Below are 19,827 nucleotides of genomic sequence, written 5' to 3' on the forward strand. Positions count from 1 at the left end.
CATGCTGGAAGGAAATAAGACAAGGCTAAGAAGGTAAACTGGAACCATAATTATATGTTGTGTTTTACTGACTAGTGTTTATTGAATGTGTACTAGGTGCCAAACATTACAGTGTATTAAATGCTAGACATTATTATTATATATCATCTCATTTAAAAAGTACAATAGCCCTGCAAAGTTTGCTTTTATTTTCCTTATTTTAAATTAGGAAACTGTCACTTAGGAAGTTTTGGTAATTTTCTCAGGATCACCCAGCTAGTAATTCTGAGTAAGAGTATGAACTCAGCCCTGCCTGTCTCCAACACCTATGCTGTTTCCACTATACTTTGCCCTCTCACACAGTGGACATGTGCTTTCTGATATACAACTCAGGTCCTCCAGATTATAAGACTGAAGAGAAACCTCTGATAGATAGTTGTGATTTGTTACTTTGTTGTTGTTTTTATTTACCTGACTAGCATTCAAACACATTTCCAAATACTATGGAATTCTCTACTGTGAGAATTTTGGAGGGATGTGGGGCTCCACCTCCCACTTCAGAAGCCAAAGGGAGAGATGGGTACTTCTCCCTAATCCATGGTAGCCAGTACAAAGGCACAAGATCTAGACAGCAATCAGACAGTTCCACATACATCACTGAATACTAGAAGACAAAGACAGGAGTGGGTGTGATGAAATTAGCAACCACAGCAGTCATCCAGCAAGGAGAATTCAGAAGCAGCTGTGGCTTCTGGACTGGACTGTTTATGCTTTCAAACCTCCCTTATTTCCCACCTGTCTCCAAACCTGATTCTTTAGATTCCCATCCGTTTTGTGTGATCTACCCAATCCTTTCTAATAAATTCTGTTCCTGTCTAAGCTAGCCAGAGTTGGTTAGTGCTGCTAACAGCAAAGTCTCTGAAAGCTAAGTAACCCTGAGTGTAAAATGTCCTGCAGGAAATTAGGTACTGGAGGGATTTTGAGGACAGTAACATAATCAAACATGCAAATGAACAGATAAAAAGACAGTCTAGAAAGTGGGCCTTTCATTTACTTCCAAATGTCCCATCTTGATCATTCATTCACCTAATATTTATTGAGTGCCTGTATGTTACAGGCCATGAGGAATCTGCCTAGTATCTGACCTCCTGGAGCTCAGTGTCTAATACATAAAATACTCATTTAAATGGAATAGATATAAAAATAAAATAGAATAAAATAAAATGGAGTAGATGTTTTAATAAAAGTACAGGTACTACAGAAATACAGCCTAGTCTAGGAGTCAGCAAATTTCTCCACAAGAGCTGCTGAGTAGATGGTATCTACAATGAGACAGTATAAAGAGGGACTACATCCTTGACTGAAGGCTTAGCACCTGAACAGACCCAAAAAGTACATAATTTAGGACTTCAAATAAGGTTCTGAGTTAGAAATAAAGATCTAAGAATCAGTGGTTCTGCAGTTATCTAATTTTTCTAGAGTATAAATTTGGCAAAACAATTGGCTATCAGTAATAAGAAAAATTTAGGTCTCAGAAAAACAACAGTGGAGTTAGAGGACAGAGTAGAAGTTAAAGGGATAGCTTTTGCAACTCTGAGCCACTATAAGCTACAGCAGTGTGGCTTTGTAGCCCAGATGACAAAATGTGGATAGAGCTGTGCAGAAGGCCATTCCAGCACTACTCTAGAATTCCTAGTAATGGCAGCATTGACAGCTTCATAAGATAGCACCCTTCACTTGAACACTGGTACTCACGAGGTACAGAAAAACCAGCAGCAACAAAGAAGCTCATTCAAGCGACATTAGGTACAGTAGACATCAGCTAGGGGCTAAGAAGATTATGACATTAACCCTGCTCCAGATGACAAGAGCAAATAACTTTAGTTTTCTGATTCATACTAGTGCTACTGTTTTGACACCATAGCAGCAAATTTCTCTGCTTTGCCATTGAGAGATCTTAGGCAAAAAAAAAAAAAAAAAGGCTATAAGGACTAACTAGTTGTCCATGTTCTTGCCTCAAACAAAGAAATGTAAGTTACAATGCTTCCTACCCAAGACACAAAAAATGAGGCATATCACCAAGTTTTCCACAGAGGTTACTATCACTGTACACTAAATCATCTGTATAATCCAGGCCCTGGCAGGAGAGAAGGTAGGTATGGATTTCGAGAGTGAGAGGAGATGATAAATGGGCACAATAAGAGGGCAGGGTACGCTGGAGTATTTTAAAGAATTTAAAATACTTCCTTTTTATTAAATAATCAGTGTAGAAAAATACCCACCCACAAAATATGGATAAGCAGGACAACACTTGATTAACCTAATTGCTCTAAAAAGCAATGATAACTATGGTTTAGTCATCAGATGAAAGGAGTAGAGAAAAGAAATAAACCATATATAAATTATTTAGAACCTCATGAAAGTTACCAGTTAAAATGAATTTTTAAAAACCTCACAGTCACTCTAGATCATTTATTTATTTGTTCATTCATTCATTCATTGATTCATTCATTTGTTCATTCATTCATTCGTTCGTTCATTCACTGGCTGACTGGTGGTACAGGGATCCAAACACTTGACCTTAGTGTTATAACACCATGCTCTAACCAACAGAGCTAACTGGCCAGTCTAGATCATTTTATTTTTGAAAATTTGTTAAATAGAATCATCAAGGGCTGGCTAGTTAGCTCACTTGGTTAGAGCTTGGTACTGGTAATACCAAGGTCAAGGGTGCGGATCCCCACACTGGTCAGCCACCAAAAAAATTTCTATGGATCATATGAAATCTATTATGTTTCTGTAAGAGGATATAGGTGGGCACCATAAAGCAACGTTTTTACTTCTAATCCAATCAGTAAGTCACAATCTCACACTTTGAAATGATACATGAATTAGGTAATACATAAATGTAAATTGACTCTAAAGAAAGGACAGCAATAGCAAAGCCAGCTATTACTTCCCAAATACCCACTCCATGCTAGAACTGTTCTTAGTCTTTCACAAATGAGATAAGTGACATTCTGAGGTGAAATGACTGCCCATTAGTTTTATAGGACTACTGTAACAATCTACCACATACTGGACATCTTTGAACAAGAGACATTTATTCTCTCATATTTCTGGAGGTTACAAGTCCAAATTCAAGGTGTCCACAATCCCTCTGAGACTCTGGGTGAAACCTTCCTTGCCTCTTGCTAGCTTCTAGCAGTGGCTGGCAATACTTGGAGTTCTTTGACTTGCGGTTGCATCACTCCATCTCTACCTCTGTTGTTACATGGCATTCTCTTTGTCTCTGTCTTCATATCATCTTCCTTTTGTGTGTGTCAGTTTCTTCTTATAAGCACATCAGTCATATTGCATAGGGGCCAAATAAAGTGAATGTGACTGTGAATGTGACTTTATTCTAACATACCTTTTGAGGGACACAATTCATCCCATAACAGTGATAGAATCAGATCTGTCTAGCTCTAAAGTTGCTGTTCTTTTCATCAGACTGTGCTGCTCTTTCCCATAATCTTAAATAACATGCACCCTACAATAATTTAAATATGGAAGTCAATTTAAAAGACAGTGTATTTTAAAATAAAATTGGCACCAATCATTAATACGCTAATATTTTAAAACAGTACTGTCAAATCTTCAAATTCTTCATCTACAACATAGACTAAAAACATCTTTGTTATGATAGGTAGCCATCATCTCAAGATCACTTAACTATTAGAGTTCAAAATAGAATTTTATAACACACATTTCCATACACAAAGTTCTGATATATGGCATTTAACTCATTTGTACAAATAAAAAAATAAATGAATTCTATCATTAAGTTTTAGTTTACCCCTCAAAAGTTTTACTAAGGTACCAAGTTATAAAAACTGCTTAGGACACAACTGATGAAAATGGCTTTGTTAATTATGTTCCAACCTATACAATAGGGTAGATCAAATAAATAGATAATTAACATGAATAAGGCAGAGCTTTGTATTTGAGAAAGTATAGGGCCTTTTCCCTATAAAACATTGTTTTTGTATAGTCATATAACCAATATTCAAATAGCAGTGGCCTTTGCCTTTGCCTCCAGTGGTACTTCCCAACAATATTTTCATGCTGCCTCATGTTATGTGCCATCCACTATATCACTCTCTCTAAATCATCACTGATCTTATCTCCACCCCCTAGTCCCATTTTTATGTTCCCAGGTGTATTCACTTGGTTGAATACATCTTCCTTCCCAACTGAAACTCCTATTTCTATTTCAAATCCATTGTAATCTTCTGAAAATTAAGCCATATGTATACAATTTGTTAACCTTTTTGGTTATGCTTCACTAAACACATGACTTAAAGTGATGGTTCATTGGATCCCTTAACCTCACACATGTGGTCTTTTGACTGATATCTGTAAATGGTACCACATCGTCCCAAGCATCCAATGCTCAAAATCTTGGCACCATCTTTGACATTAGTCTCCAAGTTATGCCAATTCTTCCTTAACAATATGCTTACTATCCTTGAATTTTACTCTCATTTGTTCCACCATAGTTCAAACTTTGAGACCTCATGCCAGTTTTTGAAAAGGAAGAAGAAAAAGTAATTGCTTTTAAAAAATCAAGTAGAAACAATTTCTAAACATTTTTAAAAACTAAATATAATTGTATGCACTGTGAGAACAGAGAGCTTAAAATAAAAGCCATTGTTAGTATATTAATGAACAATGTTAATAGATGCTGTAATACCACATAATCATTCTTAATCATCTTAATTAATTTTAACAATTCAACTACAAATCGATGTATTTGGTGGTTGGTCTACGGTTTCCAATTTTTCAGAACTATTAAGTGAGCAACAGTACTTCCTTCTAAAATAGGCATCAAGGGCCGGCCCGTGGCTCACTCGGGAGAGTGTGGTGCTGATAACACCAAGGCCACGGGTTCGGATCCTATATAGGGATGGCCGGTTTGCTCACTGGCTGAGCGTGGTGCTGACAACACCAAGCCAAGGGTTAAGATCCCCTTACCGGTCATCTTTTAAAAAAAAAAAAAAAAAAAAGGCATCAAAAAGTATGCACGAGTGCATGTGTGTGTGTGGATGGGTGTGTGTGGTGGGAGGGGTATTTTACACTTTTTTTTTTTTTTTTTTTTTTGTCTTTTTTCGTGACCGGCACTCAGCCAGTGAGTGAGTGCACCGGCCATTCCTATATAGGATCCGAACCCGCGGCGGGAGCATCGCCGCGCTCCCAGCGCCGCACTCTCCCGAGTGCGCCACGGGCTCGGCCCTACACCATTTTTTAATCCGTGCATTCCCCCTTCTGTGCTGCAGCATTTGCCAATCAACCTGTTTGCTAAAATTTCAGCACTCTCTAGATTACTGTTCAACAAACAGATTTGTTTTGCTTTTAGATATGAATGGTTATCATAGTTGTACAAGTTTGATCTTGTAGTACATAACATTTTTCTTTGCTAATTTTAGTAACTCCTTCAGACTCATAATACCATTGAGATGATCAATAAACTCTCAATAAACTGTTTTAAAATGTCTTGATTATATCCATTAAGTTTCATTCATGAGGCGCTAGGCATTGTGCTACAGGATGAAAACACAAAGTGGAAAAATACATTGTTCATGCCACAAAAGAATTTACAGACTAGTGAGAGAGAAAGTCAGATTAATCAATAATTATAGGATATAATATGATAATGTTATGACAAGCCATTAGCTAGTACTTATAGGACCTGAGAGAAGCATATACTCGTAAACTGGGTGGGGAAAGAGAGGAATCAGGGAAGACTTTCCATAATGTTGACAGGAACTAACTTTGAAAAACAGTACAGTGAGGACTAGCACCTTGGGGCCTGCCTGGGAACCAGAGGTTTGGATCTTGGGACTGGACCCCACTCCCACTTCCAGGCAAATGGCACCTGTGTCAGGGCCAGCCTGGGAACCCAAGGCACGGAGAAGGGGACTGGACCCCCCTCCCACAACCAGGCACACCACTCCAGCACTTCAGGGCCCACCCGGGGACCCGAGGCATGGAGAAGGGGACCGGACCTTTCTCCCACAACCAGGGACACCGCACCATCACCTTGAGGCCTGCCTGGAGACTCCAGGCAAGGAGAAGGGGAACAGACCTCTCTCCCACAACCAGGCACACCATGCCAGCACTTCAGGGCCTGCCCAGGGACCCGAAGCACGGAGAAGGGGAATGGACCTCTCTCCCACAACCAGGCACACTGCACCAGCACTTCAAGGCCTGCCCGGGGACCCGAAGCATGGAGAAGGGGAACGGACCTCTCTCCCACAACCAGGCACACTGCGCCAGCACCTTGGGGCCCACCCAGGGGCCCAGGACATGGAGAAGGGGACTGGACCACCCTCCCACAACCAGGCACACTGTGCCAGCATCTCAGGGCCAACCCAGGGACCCAGTTCATGGAGAAGAGGACCAGACCTCTCTCCCACAACCAGGCACACCAAGCCAGTGCCTTGGGTCCCGCCCAGTGACCCAAGGCATGGGGCCAGGAACCGGACTCTCCTCCCACAACAAGGCACACCATGCCAGCACGTCGGGGCCCACCTTGGGACTCAAGGCAAGGAGAAGGGGACCGGACGTCTCTCCCACAACCAGTCACACCATGCCAGCACCTTGGGGCACGCGCAGTCCAGAGGCATGCAGAAGGGGACTGGACCTCTCTCCCACAACCAGGCACACCATGCTAGTGCCTCAGGGCCCACCTGGGGACCCAAGACATGGAAAAGGGGACCAGACCTCTCTCCTACAACCAGGCATACCAAGCCAGTGCCTCAGGTCCCATCCAGTGACCTGAGGTATGGAGCCGGGGACCAGACCTTCCTCCCATACCAGGCACAAAATGCCAGCACCTTGGGGCCCACAGGGGTACCTGAGGCATGGAAAAGGGGACCAGACTCTCCTCCCACAACCAGGCACATGGTGCTAGCACCTTGGGGCTCGCTCAGGGACTTGGGGCATGGAGAAGGGGACCAGACCCTCCTCCCACAACCAGGCATACCAAGCCAGCTCCTTGGTTCTCACCCGGTGACCCGAGGCATGGAGAAGGGGACTTGCCACCCCTCCCACAACCAGGCACATGGCACTGGCGCCTTGGGGCCAGCCCAGGGTCCAGAGGTGTGGAAAAGGGGATCAAACATACCCCACAACCAGGCATACCACCAGGGCCAAGGAGCATACCAAAAACAGCACCTCCACGTGGGTGGCCCACCACAGCCACCACAATAACCATGGCTGCTGCAAAAGTGGCTAGACGCCACAACCACCATGCAGATGGTCTGCCAACCACTGGAGTACATTCACACAAAAAGAGTCACCAGCAGAGACAAAGAAAAGAGGATGTCCCTTTCAACAAAGCCCATTTCAGAGTGACAGAAGAAGCATTTGCTCTATGATAATATTGGGGGACCTGATCACATCTCTCAGCATTGGACAGATCATCTAGGCAACAAATTAACAGAGTAACCATTATTCTTTCAGAAGGAGAGAACAAAACTAGGGCAATTAGAGGGGGGCGGAGGAGGGAGTGGGGAAAGGGAAGAGATTGGACAAGGGGCCTAAAGAATAATTACGATTTGTAACAATATATATGCTAGTAATATTGATTAAATCAACATATCTCAATGTTCAACCCCCAAAATATGTATAATCGATTTTGATTCAATAAAGAAAATAAATTTTAAAAAAAAAAGGAAAAGAAAACATAGTACAATGAGAAAGGAAGGACATTTCAGGTAGATCTAGCCACATGCCACATTCCAGAAACAACAGAAGTTTGCTATGGCTAGAACAAAATGTAAAGAAGTGGCAGGAGATGAAGACAGAAAAGTAAAAAGTATCGTATCATGAAGAAAATTACATCCTACATTAAGCGGTTTGAACACTATCCTGAATGCTTGAGGGAGCCAAACACTGGAAAAATTTTAAGCACAAAAATGAAATATTCAGACTAGCTTATTAAAAAGATCACTCTGGTACCAATGGACAGAGAGATTGAAGAGAATGGCAGAGGAAGTAGACAGAATGCTACTGAAATAATCCAGAGGAGAAAAGTTGAGAACATAAACTAAGAAAGTGGCAGCACGAATGGAAAAGAGAAGACAGATTCACAAAATATGGAGAAAATAGAATCTATAGGATTCAGTGCCTAGAGATGGGATGAGGACAAGTATATTTAGGTTGATTTTCAGGGTTCCTGGCATGAAAAACCACGTAGGTAGGGATATGGATTGAATTGTGTCCCCCAAATTATATGTATCGAAGCTTAACCCCCATTGTAACTTCTGAGAGTGGGGAATTCTATTATGGTAATTGAAAGGTAGGGCCTTGAAGAGGTGATTAGATTCTGAGGACCATGCCCTAATGAATGGATTAATAATGGTGGTCTTGGGCATGGTTCTGAGCTGTGAGAGTCTCTCTCTCTCTCTCTGCTCTGCCCTTCTGCCATGTGGGACCCTGTGTCACTGTCACCACAAAGGCCTTCACCAGATGTGTTTCCAGTTTCTCAGCCTCAGAAACTGTAAGCAATAAATTTTGTTTTCTTTATAAATTACCCAGTTCCAGGTATTTTGTTATAAGCAACAGAAATGGACTAATACAGGTAGCGATACCAACTCACTGTAAGGTTCACCACTGCTTTTCATGTCACTAAATCAAAGGTCAGCTCTCAGTCCTGCTCTTCTGTAAACCATCAGCAGCAGCCTTTGGCATGGTTGTTCACTTGCTCTTCCTTGAAACTAGTTTCCAGGACAGCATACGTTCCTTGTTTTTCTCCCACCTCACTGGCTGCTCCTTTTCAGTCTCCTTTGTTAGTTCTTTCTCATCTCCCCAACCTCTACACATTGTAGTGACTCAGGACTGTTGTGGGAACTTTTCACTTTTCTTTGACCTACAAATCAGTCTCTTGACTTCATCCCTCTGTCTTCATATATCATCTATGCTGATTAACCCTCAAAAGTGTATTCCGAGTCTCAACCTTCCCCCTGAACTCTAATCTTATATATTCAATTGCCTACTCTACTTCTCACTTGGATGTCTAAAGGTACCTCATCATAACAAGTCAAAAATTGAACTCTTGGGCCGAACCCATGGCTCACTCGGGAGAGTGTGGCCCTGGGAGCGCAGCAGTGCTGGGAGCGCAGCAGTGCTGGAAGCGCCGAGGCCGCAGGTTCAGATCCTATATAGGGATGGCCGGTGCACTCACTGGGTGAGCGAGGTGCGGGCGACACCAAGCCAAGGGTAATGATTCCTTTACTGGTCACAAAAAAATAAAATAAAATAAAATAAATTGAACTCTTTGTTCTGCTTCCCACTCCCAACTCCCTACTAGCACAAAAAATAAAACCTTCTTTTCCCATAATCTTCTCCACATTGAAAACCAACAACTCCATCCTTATAGATGTAAAAATATTTTAGTTATCTTTGATCCTTTACTTTTTCTCACACCCCGCATATCCAGTGAACATGTTAAGAAGCACTCTCGCTCCCCTCCTCACCATGTGATATCCAACGTCACCACAGGACTCTGTAGAGAGTTCTTACTCAGAAGAAGGTCCTCACCAGATGCACTCCAGGGACCTTGGACTTCTCAGCACCCAAAACTGTATTAAATAAATTTTGTTTCTTTATTAACTACCCAGTTTCAGGTACTCTGTTATAAGCAACAGAAAATAGACTAATATACCTGATACATAGCCAGTTTGTCAGAAGTACAGGTCACAGCCTGGGACTTGGGATTGGCATCTGAAGTCTTGCAGAACTGAGCCCTTAACCTGTGGGATCTGATGCTATCTCCTGGTAGATAGTACCAGAACTGAATTAAGTCATAAGATACCCAGTTGGTGAGAATCTAGTGTCAGAATTGCTTGGTGTGTGGGAAAGAAATCCCACAAACCTGGTGTCTGAAGTGTTGTGTTGAATAGTATGCTAGAGTAGGAAAAACACTTTTTTTCCTATCAGAAATACCCTTATTCTTATTCCCCAGGCAATATTTATCACATCATGACTCTTCTAACCAAAAGTGAGATCATGTCACCTAAAACTTTCAATGGTTTCCCATCACACTAAGTATAGAAGCCAAAGTCTTTATAACGGCCTATGTGATGTGCACCCTGATATTTTACCACTCTAACTTCATCTTCTACATTCTGCCCGATTTCTAACTCTGCTTCAGCCATACTGGCTTATTTGCTGTTCCTCAGACATCCTACTAAGCATACTCCTTAGAATCTTTGCTCTTAACTATTTCTCCTTCCTGAAACAATATTCCCTCAGATACAAATATGTTTCACTCCCTTACCTCTTTTAGATCTTTACTCAATTACCACTTTACTGAGGCTACCCTATTTCAAACAGTAAACCATTCCTCAACCCTTCCTATTCCCCTTCCTTTCTTATTTTTCTTCATAGCACTTTTCAACATCTAACATATTTCAAATGCATACTTCAAAGGAACATGGAAATGGGCGTTATCAATAAGGGTCACTATTCTTTTCAAACAGATTATGTGGAAAGAGAATACAAACCAGCACCTAGAGGAAACAAAACAAGAGGTCAGAGTGCTAGGGTTTGAATCCCAGGTATGTCAGAAGTACAGGTCACAGCCTGGGACTTGGGATTGGCATCTGAAGTCTTGCAGAACTGAGCCCTTAACCTGTGGGATCTGATGCTATCTCCTGGTAGATAGTACCAGAACTGAATTAAGTCATAAGCAAAAGACTTAACCTCATATTTAATGTCCTCACTGAAAAAATAAATGAATAAAAAATAAAATCAAAACAGGATGTTTTTGTTTTTTAAGAAAAGAAACTGAAACACATTTACAGGCTAAACAGAGATGGAAGAAAAAAGTCAAAGAAACAAGGGTTGGCTTGTTAACTCAGTTGGTTAGAGTGCGGTGTTATAACACTAAGGTAAAGGGTTCAGATCCCTATACTGGCCAGCTGCCAAAAAAAAAGAAACAAGAGGAAGGTAATGATATTCTATATTTCTTCTACTGTATAACTTGTTAAAAAAAAAAAAAAAAAAGCAAAGTCACATATCTAATTTGCTTTTCACATCAAGAACAACACATAATGCCTTCTACTATAAAATCAAGCTCAACTCAATACTGTAACCAATATAAAATTCGATCATAGGTGCTGATAACACCAAGGTCAAGGGTTCAGATCCCCATACCAACCAATCGCCCCCCCTAAAAAACCCGCAATCATTAACTCAATGTCTAAACTACTAGATTCACATCTAGTTATCTAGCTCTCATCCAGCCAACATACCATTTTACCACCAGATAAAACTTCCTATAATCGTGTGTTGTAGAATCTGCTAACAACACCCCACCACAATTTCTGTGCTACTTTTCTTCCACAGTATAAAACTCTCACTTACTAATTGAGAACCTTGTTATCTGAATAAAGATTACATTTTCCAGCTCCCCTTGATGCTAGTGTGGCCTTGTTACTAAGTGGAAGTACTATGTGGCAGCTTCCAAGAACTTTCTTTAAAAGAATTCTGTCCCTTTACTCTTCATTCCTTCCACACTGCTGCCTGAAAAAGGCAATTAGAACTCTAGCCTCTATCTTGGGTTGTGAGCATGAAAGTCAATCCCTAAGAATGAAAGGACAGTAAACTAAATAGAGTAAGGATTCAGTAAAACAGAGCCTCCATATCAGCAATGTACTGTATTTCTAAGTCATCTTACATGAAAATTAAAATCTTAATTACTCATTGCTGAACCCAATCATAACTGATACACATTATATCAATCCTGTCACTTTCCTGACTCAATACTGTTGCAGACTGAATGTCCTCCCAAAATTCACTGAAGCTTGATTCCCATCTTAACTGTATTAAGAGGGTGAGAAATCACACTATGGCGTGTTAAAAGGCCGGGCCCTTTAGGTGGTGATTGGATGGCTGACCCATTAGCTCAGTTGGCTAGGGCATGGTGTTTATAACACCAAGGTCCTAGGTTCAATCCCTGTACTGGCCAGACAAACACACACACACACACACACACACACAAAAGAGGTGACTGATTGGATCATAAGGACTATGCCCTCATGAATGAATTGATCCATTCATGGATTGATTGATGGGTTAATGGTTTACTGGGTTATCATGGATGTGGACTGGTGGCTTTAAAAAGAGAGCACATGAAAGAGCTTTTGCCACTCTCACCATGTCATTGCCTGAATCACTATGGGACTCTGTAAAGAGTTCCCACCAAGAAGAAGGCCCTCACCAGATGCGAACCCTGGACCTTGGACTTTCCAGACTCCAAAATAGGAAGAAGTAAATTTCATTTTTTATTAAGTTATCCAGTTTCAGGTATTCTGTTATAACCAACAGAAAATGAACTAATACAAATAAATTCATTCATACCCAAGACTATCCACAACCTGGCACTAGCTAATTTGCCCTTACTCCTATTTTCTGCATACACCTTTTGATTTCCTGCCACTAGATTCTTGCTCATATTGATTTCCTACCTTGGAATGCATGCAAACCTCTTCTTTAGAAGTGCTGTTTATCCTTAAAGTTCCATCTCAACACCCACCTCCTACACAAAGCTTTCCATGGTCTTTAGAGACAGATGTGATCTTCCTTTGAACTATTAAGGCATACTCTGTATGTACCACTCACCTAGCAATGCTTATAGTCTTCATCTCATCTTCCCCAAAGATTCCAGGCTCTTTAAGAAAGGCCCTCTGTTTAAAAAAGAAAAGAAGAAGAAAAAAAAGGAGGTCCTGTCCCCAACCTTTTCTATTGCCCAGTATTCCCAGAGAAGCCCTTTATATATAGAAAATGCCCAATGTTGATTAAAATCCTTGATAAATTTAACTCAGTTAACAGGTTTTTACCATCAAATAACCACTATACTCTTTATCAGCTAAAATTCAAGGATAGCTTGACCTAATTTCCAGACTGTAATAAAATCTGTTGGGTGTAACAATCTATCAGGTTTCACAATACAAAGTATATACAGAAGTAAACAGTTCACACTGTAAAAAGAAAAGAGGCTATCAAGTGGAAGAGGAGCTACAATTTCCTTATTTTAAAAATTAATGCTTATTAAATGTCAAAAGTATACAAGGCACAGTGCAGAATACAATGATAGTCTGGAGACTTATCCATTAGCTTAAATTCAGAAGACAAAGAACCAGGGGTAAAATAGAACAGATGTAGATGAGTAGATCAGTTTAACAGCTACCATATTTCTCAGCTTTCTTTTGCTACAAGTGTAATTGTTCTCTAAATCAAACTCGCATTTCTTCTTAGTAGTTTTAAAAATATAAAAATATATATTCCTAAGAAATAGACTGAATTTAACGTGGTGAAAAAGGAGGAATTTGAAGAACATACACTTTTTACACTGTGTTTGGAGGACTGGAAATCTTCCATTTTGAATGTAACTTTGTCTCAAAGGAAATCAATATAAGATGTAAACAGGTCACTCAACAAAATGCTGAGTAATAAGGGAAATCATTTTAAGTATTTGATCAAATTAACTTAAAAATGGCATTTTACCAGGGTCCTGGGGCATGGATCTGGGAACCGGACCCTCCTCCCACAACCAGGCACACTGCCAGCACCATGGGGCCTGCCCAGGGTCCTGGCACATGAAGCCAGGGACCAGACACCCCCCCCCAACCAGGCACAACACCAGTGCCACGGGGCCTACCCAGGGTCCTGAGGCATAGAGCTGTGGACTGGATCCTCTTCCCACAACCAGGTGCACCACCAATGCCACGCAGCCCACCCAGGGTCCTGAGGCATGGATCTGTGAGCCACCAGCAACTAGGTAAGGAGCATGCCAAAAAATCACCTCCATGTGGGTGGCCCACCACAGCCACCACAATAACCACAGCTGCCGCGAAAGTGGCTAGACGCCACAACCACCGTGCAGATGGTCTGCCAGCCACTGGAATCCATTGACACAAGGAGAGTCACCAGCAGAGAACAAAGAAAAGAAGAAGACATCTCTCTCCACAAAGCCCATTCTAGAGAGACGGAAGAAGCATCTGCTCTATGATAATATTGGGGGACCTGAACACACCTCTCAGCATTAGACAGATCATCTAGATAACAAGTCAACAGAGTAACCATTACTCTTTCAGAAGGAGAGAAGAAATCTAGGGTTATCAGAGTTGGGGGGGGGGAATGGGGAGAGATTAGACAAGGGGCATGAAGAATAAGTACAATTTGTAACAATATATATGCAAGTAACATTGATTTGATCAATGTACGTCAACATTGAACCCCCAAAATATGTATAATCAACTATGAGTCAATAAAAATTTTAAAAATAAAGAAAAAAAGAAAAAAAAAAATGGCATTTTAAGCACCCCTTTAAATGGATTATTCCACACTAAAGAATTTATCTAGAGTCCTTTCTGGAGGCTCTAATGAAGAAAAAAGGTAACCAAAGTAAAAATTTCAAAAGCAACTTTCTTTAGGCTGTTTGAATTCTAACTGTGACAAGGAAATGAAGAATGATGTTGTCTGAGCCGAGATTAATGGTGAATTTAGCTAAAATATTTTATATCTACTAAATCTATACAAAGACAGTAGAACACAAACAATTACCAGGGATTGTTACACCTTGAACTTTAATGTACATTAAACACAATTATTTTGGTAGCAAATGCTAAATTTGCCAGTATGTTTCTTTAAAACTCTTAAAGTCAGGGTCAGGCAATCCTTTCCTATAAAGGGCCTGAAAGCAAATAAGGCTTTGCAGACTAAGAGGTAAGGTGGAGGATATTATGTAGGTTCTTACGTAACAAGAGAGAAAAAAACAATTTTCATTGATGAAATTCAAAATATAATAATAATTGTGTACAATTTTTTGCTAACACAGGTCTACTAATGAGAAGAATGGAATTCTTTCGGGGGAATAACATTTCACATAACTGAGATTCAAAGTTAGTGTTCCCTATCATCAAATCGATTGCAAATGTTATCTGTAAAACCATTTTCAGTTCCTGGACCAAACAAAACATTCTGCCTGGCCATATTTACTTTGTCATCCTTTGCTCTAAGTACTAAAGTTACTTGAGAAACAAATTAAAACACACCACAAATCTTAATTTCCAAGAGTCTGCTTTTAAGTTACTGCAATCAATTTGAATATTAAAATCTTCAAACTTCTTAACATAAAGGGCCTAATCTTTAACAACCATTCCTACAAAGCAATTTATTCTTCCTTGAAAAGGCTAATTATAAACAGATTACTAAATGTAGAAAAGAAATTTAATCTTCTTAAAAATCTTACAATCTCAGAATTTAAGTTACATAGGAGTAAAACAGATAAAAATATTTTTTATCACAAACTAGTCAAACAAAATAATCAGGATTAAATAATTAAGGGCAGTAAATAAAATAAGGTGAAAAAGAGGAAAGTTGGGAGTTTCTCTATCAAACGTGGGAAGTGGGGAGCTAATCCACTAATATTTCATGAAAATGTATCTTGAACACTTTGGGCAATATTAACTTGAAGTACATGTTTAGTTTTTAAATTTACTCTGAATATTACTCAAATAATTTACTCATCTGATTCTAACCATTAATTTTAAACTATATAACTTCACATTTATAAATGCTTTCACAAAAGTTAAGAATAGTCTCACTATCTTTTTCAAGTTAGCTCTATATCTCAGCCTCACCAGCAAGGGACCCACAGCAGAAAATCATTACTTTGTGGCAGAAAGATGCACCTGATTCCTACAATGGCCAAATTAAAGGAAATACTCATTCCTTGCTCCTAAAAATAAATAAAGATATTAAATCCTAATTTTTTTTTTTTTCTTAAAAGATGACGGGTAAAGGGATCTTAAACCTTGACTTGGTGTTGTCAGCACCACGTTCTCCTAAGTGAGCTAACCGGCCATCCCTACCTAGGGATCCGAACCCATGGCCTTGGTGTTAGCACCACACTCTCCCAAGTGAGCCACGGGCTGGCCCCTTAAATCCTAATGTTAAATAAAGATATTCCATATTTAAAATAATTTCTCATGAATGACAAAATTAATAACTGCAGTTTTCTAATAGCCTCATTTTATTTAGATAATGGAAAATTTAAAAACCAACTAAACAAGATACGTAAACCCAACAAGGGGAGAAAATATGATTCCAAATATAAGCATTAAGATGGAAAAATACCTTTTTTTACACGTTTTTCAGGGGAGTCCAAGGTATTTTATAAGAGTAATAGTTTTGTAGTACAACATTTCTGGGAGAATGAGAAAGAAACACTGACTTTATACTTAAAAACTTTGAATTTCTGACCTTAGCACTTTAAGCTATATGACAAAAAGCATATATTACAAAAGTCTCCTTTGCCCTAATAATTTGAACAGCAATGAAGGTTTTTAAAATTTCAGAAATAAAGAAATAAACTAAAAAGGTGTGAGCAATTTATACTATGGAACTGAATGTTGGCAAGACGTTCTCATTATTCATTAACTTTTAAGAACCCTCAACATATTTTAATCTAAAGTAGTGGTTAACAAAGAGTAGAGAACAGGCAGAAACAAATGTGTGTTTCGCAACGTTCCCTAGGTTTTTCGAACTCCACACCCAATTCAGAACCACATCTCTACATATATAACACCCAAATTTTAAATATATATACATGGATTCTATACGCATAACTATACATCAGTCAGTGTTGGTACAAAATTCCCGATTATTCCTAATTTTCATTTCCTCTGGTTCCAAAGGCTATACTATTTGAACATACTGCATTTGTTGTTTAATCACATTTAAGTTGGAAGTCATAGAATTTTAGAGTTGAACAGCATCTTAGAGATGATTTAATCTGAATCTTTTAGTGCTTCAAGTAAAAACAGGACTCAAAATTATGCCTGGGCTGGCCAGTTAGCTCATTTAGTTAGAGCATGGTGCTGATAACACCAATGTCAAGGGTTCAGATCCCCCTACCAGCCAGTCACAATAAATAAATAAATAAATAAATGCCTACAAGCACAAAGGAGAGAGTGACAAAGCGGGACTTCAACTCTAATGCCCTGATTCTTAACTTCACTGTCCTTTTAACCAGACCAAGCTGCAGCGGACCCTGTAGGCAACTTGAAATCAGAATCACACATGAGAACTATTTAAGAAATTTCCATTTCATCTACTACTTAGTGTAAAGAACATTATATTTTTCAGAACCCAAAAGTTTTGAAGAAATTTAAAGATTTATTTTCATACTATAGTAAATATTAACAAAAGTTGAGTTTCAATAATTTAGTAAATATTACTCATTCATATAAAATTCTAAATAGTTGCTACTTTCAACTTCGCATCCTAAGAAGTTTAAATAAGATGATTCAAATTTCTAATGCTAAATTATTTTCTTCTACTTTACTAACTTCGCAGTAAGGATATTAGTGTAGTGTGAAAGTTTAAAGCTGGGAACCAAGACGGGTTGCTGTCTCAACTTCACAATATTCAACTATTTACTGTCAAATCTCAACCTTTTTGACTTTACTTCTCATTTCCTGATTAAGGATTATCATAACTTAGCACCAGATATTTTCTCTATATTGCTTCTAATTCTCACATCTCAGAACTATGCATTATTCTACCTATTTTACAGATGGGAAAACTGAGGTTTTCCAAGAAACTAAGCTAGTAAGTGGCTGAGCAAGAATTTATACCCAGCTCTGCCTACCTCAGCTAGAGCGCGTGGTCCTTGCATTATACCACTCTGCCCATATCCTGATATAATGTGATACTAGTGTAGTTGGGAGGGCAAAAAGTAATACATTTACAGGACTATTAGGGAGATAAAAATGATTAAAGAAATAAAAATACATGGTGAAAAAATATACTGTGACACTTTCTCTAGTTATAAAATTGAAAATGAATTTCTAGTAAAAGATTCAAATACTAGTTATGTTATAGATACTATTCTTATTACTGTTATAACACAAGTAAATACTGTACAGTTAAAAAACATATCAGCCTTGCTTTTAGAGATAACATTGAAATTAAACTGGCAAATAGGTACCCCTATTTATACTTGAGACATTAAAAATAAAATTTTCTGTTAGTCCCATTAAATCACATACATAAACAATATTTATAAAAGTATATAGATACTGTATAGAACAAAAGAAATCAAGAAAACTTGATACCAGTTCCTGTCCTTTCAAAAAGATTAAAAACACCCTGAGATATGCAAAAAAAGAGGGCGAACAGATGTTTAATACTGGACACCCACAGAGTATTTACATTCTATTATCAACCCATCTTCACCACTGCAGATGGATAAAGATACTGTGATTGCTGCTCTGACAGAAGTCGAAATGTTTTCCCAATACAACATTTTCTGTCGGGTCTTATATAAGTAAATGTTCAGTAAAATAAACATCAGTAAAATGTTAGGTAGACAGTGCAAAACTTATTCCCTGTGTGTGGTCACTGGTTCTTTTTGTAAAGTTTAAAATCTAGTGGAAAAAGCTAGGGCGAATATAGGGCGCAATTATTAATAAACGCAGATTAAAAACAAAACCAGAATTGAAGTTTTCAGGTTATCTTTTACCTATATCAAGCTCTACAACTAAAAACATCTAATTAGCTCAAAATAAAGGTACTATGCACACTTCAATCATATGTCCTAATACGTGACCTAATAACATGACTTAACTTCTTTACATAAGAATCATCAATACTTCTATGACTCTTTTCCCAACAATGGCCAAAGTGTTCATCTGTGTCCTGGTATAATCCCCACATATGTAGTGACACACTGATTCTGTCAATTCCCTCAGAGTTACATCTAGCTATACCTTCCCCCCCCTACACACACACACTTTTCTTTTCACCTCGTTGAATAACCCCATAGTTCCCACGGAACCACACAAACTCCCCATAAAGAAGAGTTCTTCACCTGACCCTTTTCTGCCTTAAACATGCATTCCGTCTCTAACCGTGTAAATCGTGAGCAAGAGGAAACTGCAAGTTCAGGAAACCCTCACAAAGAAAGAGGAAGGAGAGGGGGGTGGGGGTTGAGAGGGAGGGGCCCGCCTGTCAACCTCCAGGGAGCCGCGGGAGGAGTGGGGCGGCCGCGGAAGACCCCTCTCCGGGGCAACGCCAACTCCCATCGTCGCTCCCTTCCCTCACCTCGATCTCGCGGATGTTGTTGGAGGTGACAAAGATGCCGATCCCAATGGGGATGAAGATGAGGCCGATGATGAAGAAGGTAGGTAGCACCGTGCCAGCCGTAAGGATGGGCTGCCAAGCGGGCAGCCGCTGCTGTTTGAAGGCCGTGTTATCCGGCCTCCGGGTCTTAGCGGTGCCCCCAGGAGCACACGGGGGCCCACCGTCCACTTCATCCTTCACGCTATAGTTCATCGCCATCGACCCCCAGGGCGCGGCTCCGCGACGCGCCGGTGGACCGCCGAGGGGACCCGCCTGATGACCCTGACAGTAGACGCGCAGGCGCCGCTGCTGCCGCCGTCACCTCCTCCGCTGTAGAGGCGGAAGAGGCGGGACATCTTCCGCACACTGCCGCTGACTGGAAGCGAGAGTCGGCTGGAGAAGCCAGAGGAAGAGAGAGAGGAAGGAGACAGAAGACTGAGGGACAAGGGGAGGGCAAAGGGGAGGAGAATAACAGGGGGAGGGAAAAGGCGGGCACACGCTGACCATCTGCCCTGTGACGACAAAGAAAGGCTTAAGCCCTAGAACGTGAAGCTACGTTGACGAAATCACGGCCTCGGAGCGAAGGGATCTCGGCGCTTGCGCCGTCGGCGCGTCTTCCCTCGGCTCGCGGACGCTTCTGTTAGCGCCCTTGGATCCGCTGCTGCTGTTACC

General features: G+C 40.2%; 1 protein-coding gene across 1 annotated transcript in view; it reads right to left on the reverse strand.

Annotated features, from left to right (window-relative positions):
• The window catches only part of TMEM30A (transmembrane protein 30A), a 37,221-nt gene extending 17,700 nt beyond the window's left edge, over positions 1 to 19,521 (reverse strand). The window contains exon 1 of the mRNA XM_063097898.1: positions 19,138 to 19,521. Within this exon, the coding sequence (XP_062953968.1) occupies positions 19,138 to 19,374 (237 nt within the window). The 5' untranslated portion in view covers positions 19,375 to 19,521. The remainder of the gene's footprint in view (positions 1 to 19,137) is intronic.
• Positions 19,522 to 19,827: the final 306 nt, after the last annotated feature.

This window comes from Cynocephalus volans, chromosome 5, assembly GCF_027409185.1.
Source record: "Cynocephalus volans isolate mCynVol1 chromosome 5, mCynVol1.pri, whole genome shotgun sequence".
Taxonomy (NCBI): domain Eukaryota; kingdom Metazoa; phylum Chordata; class Mammalia; order Dermoptera; family Cynocephalidae; genus Cynocephalus; species Cynocephalus volans.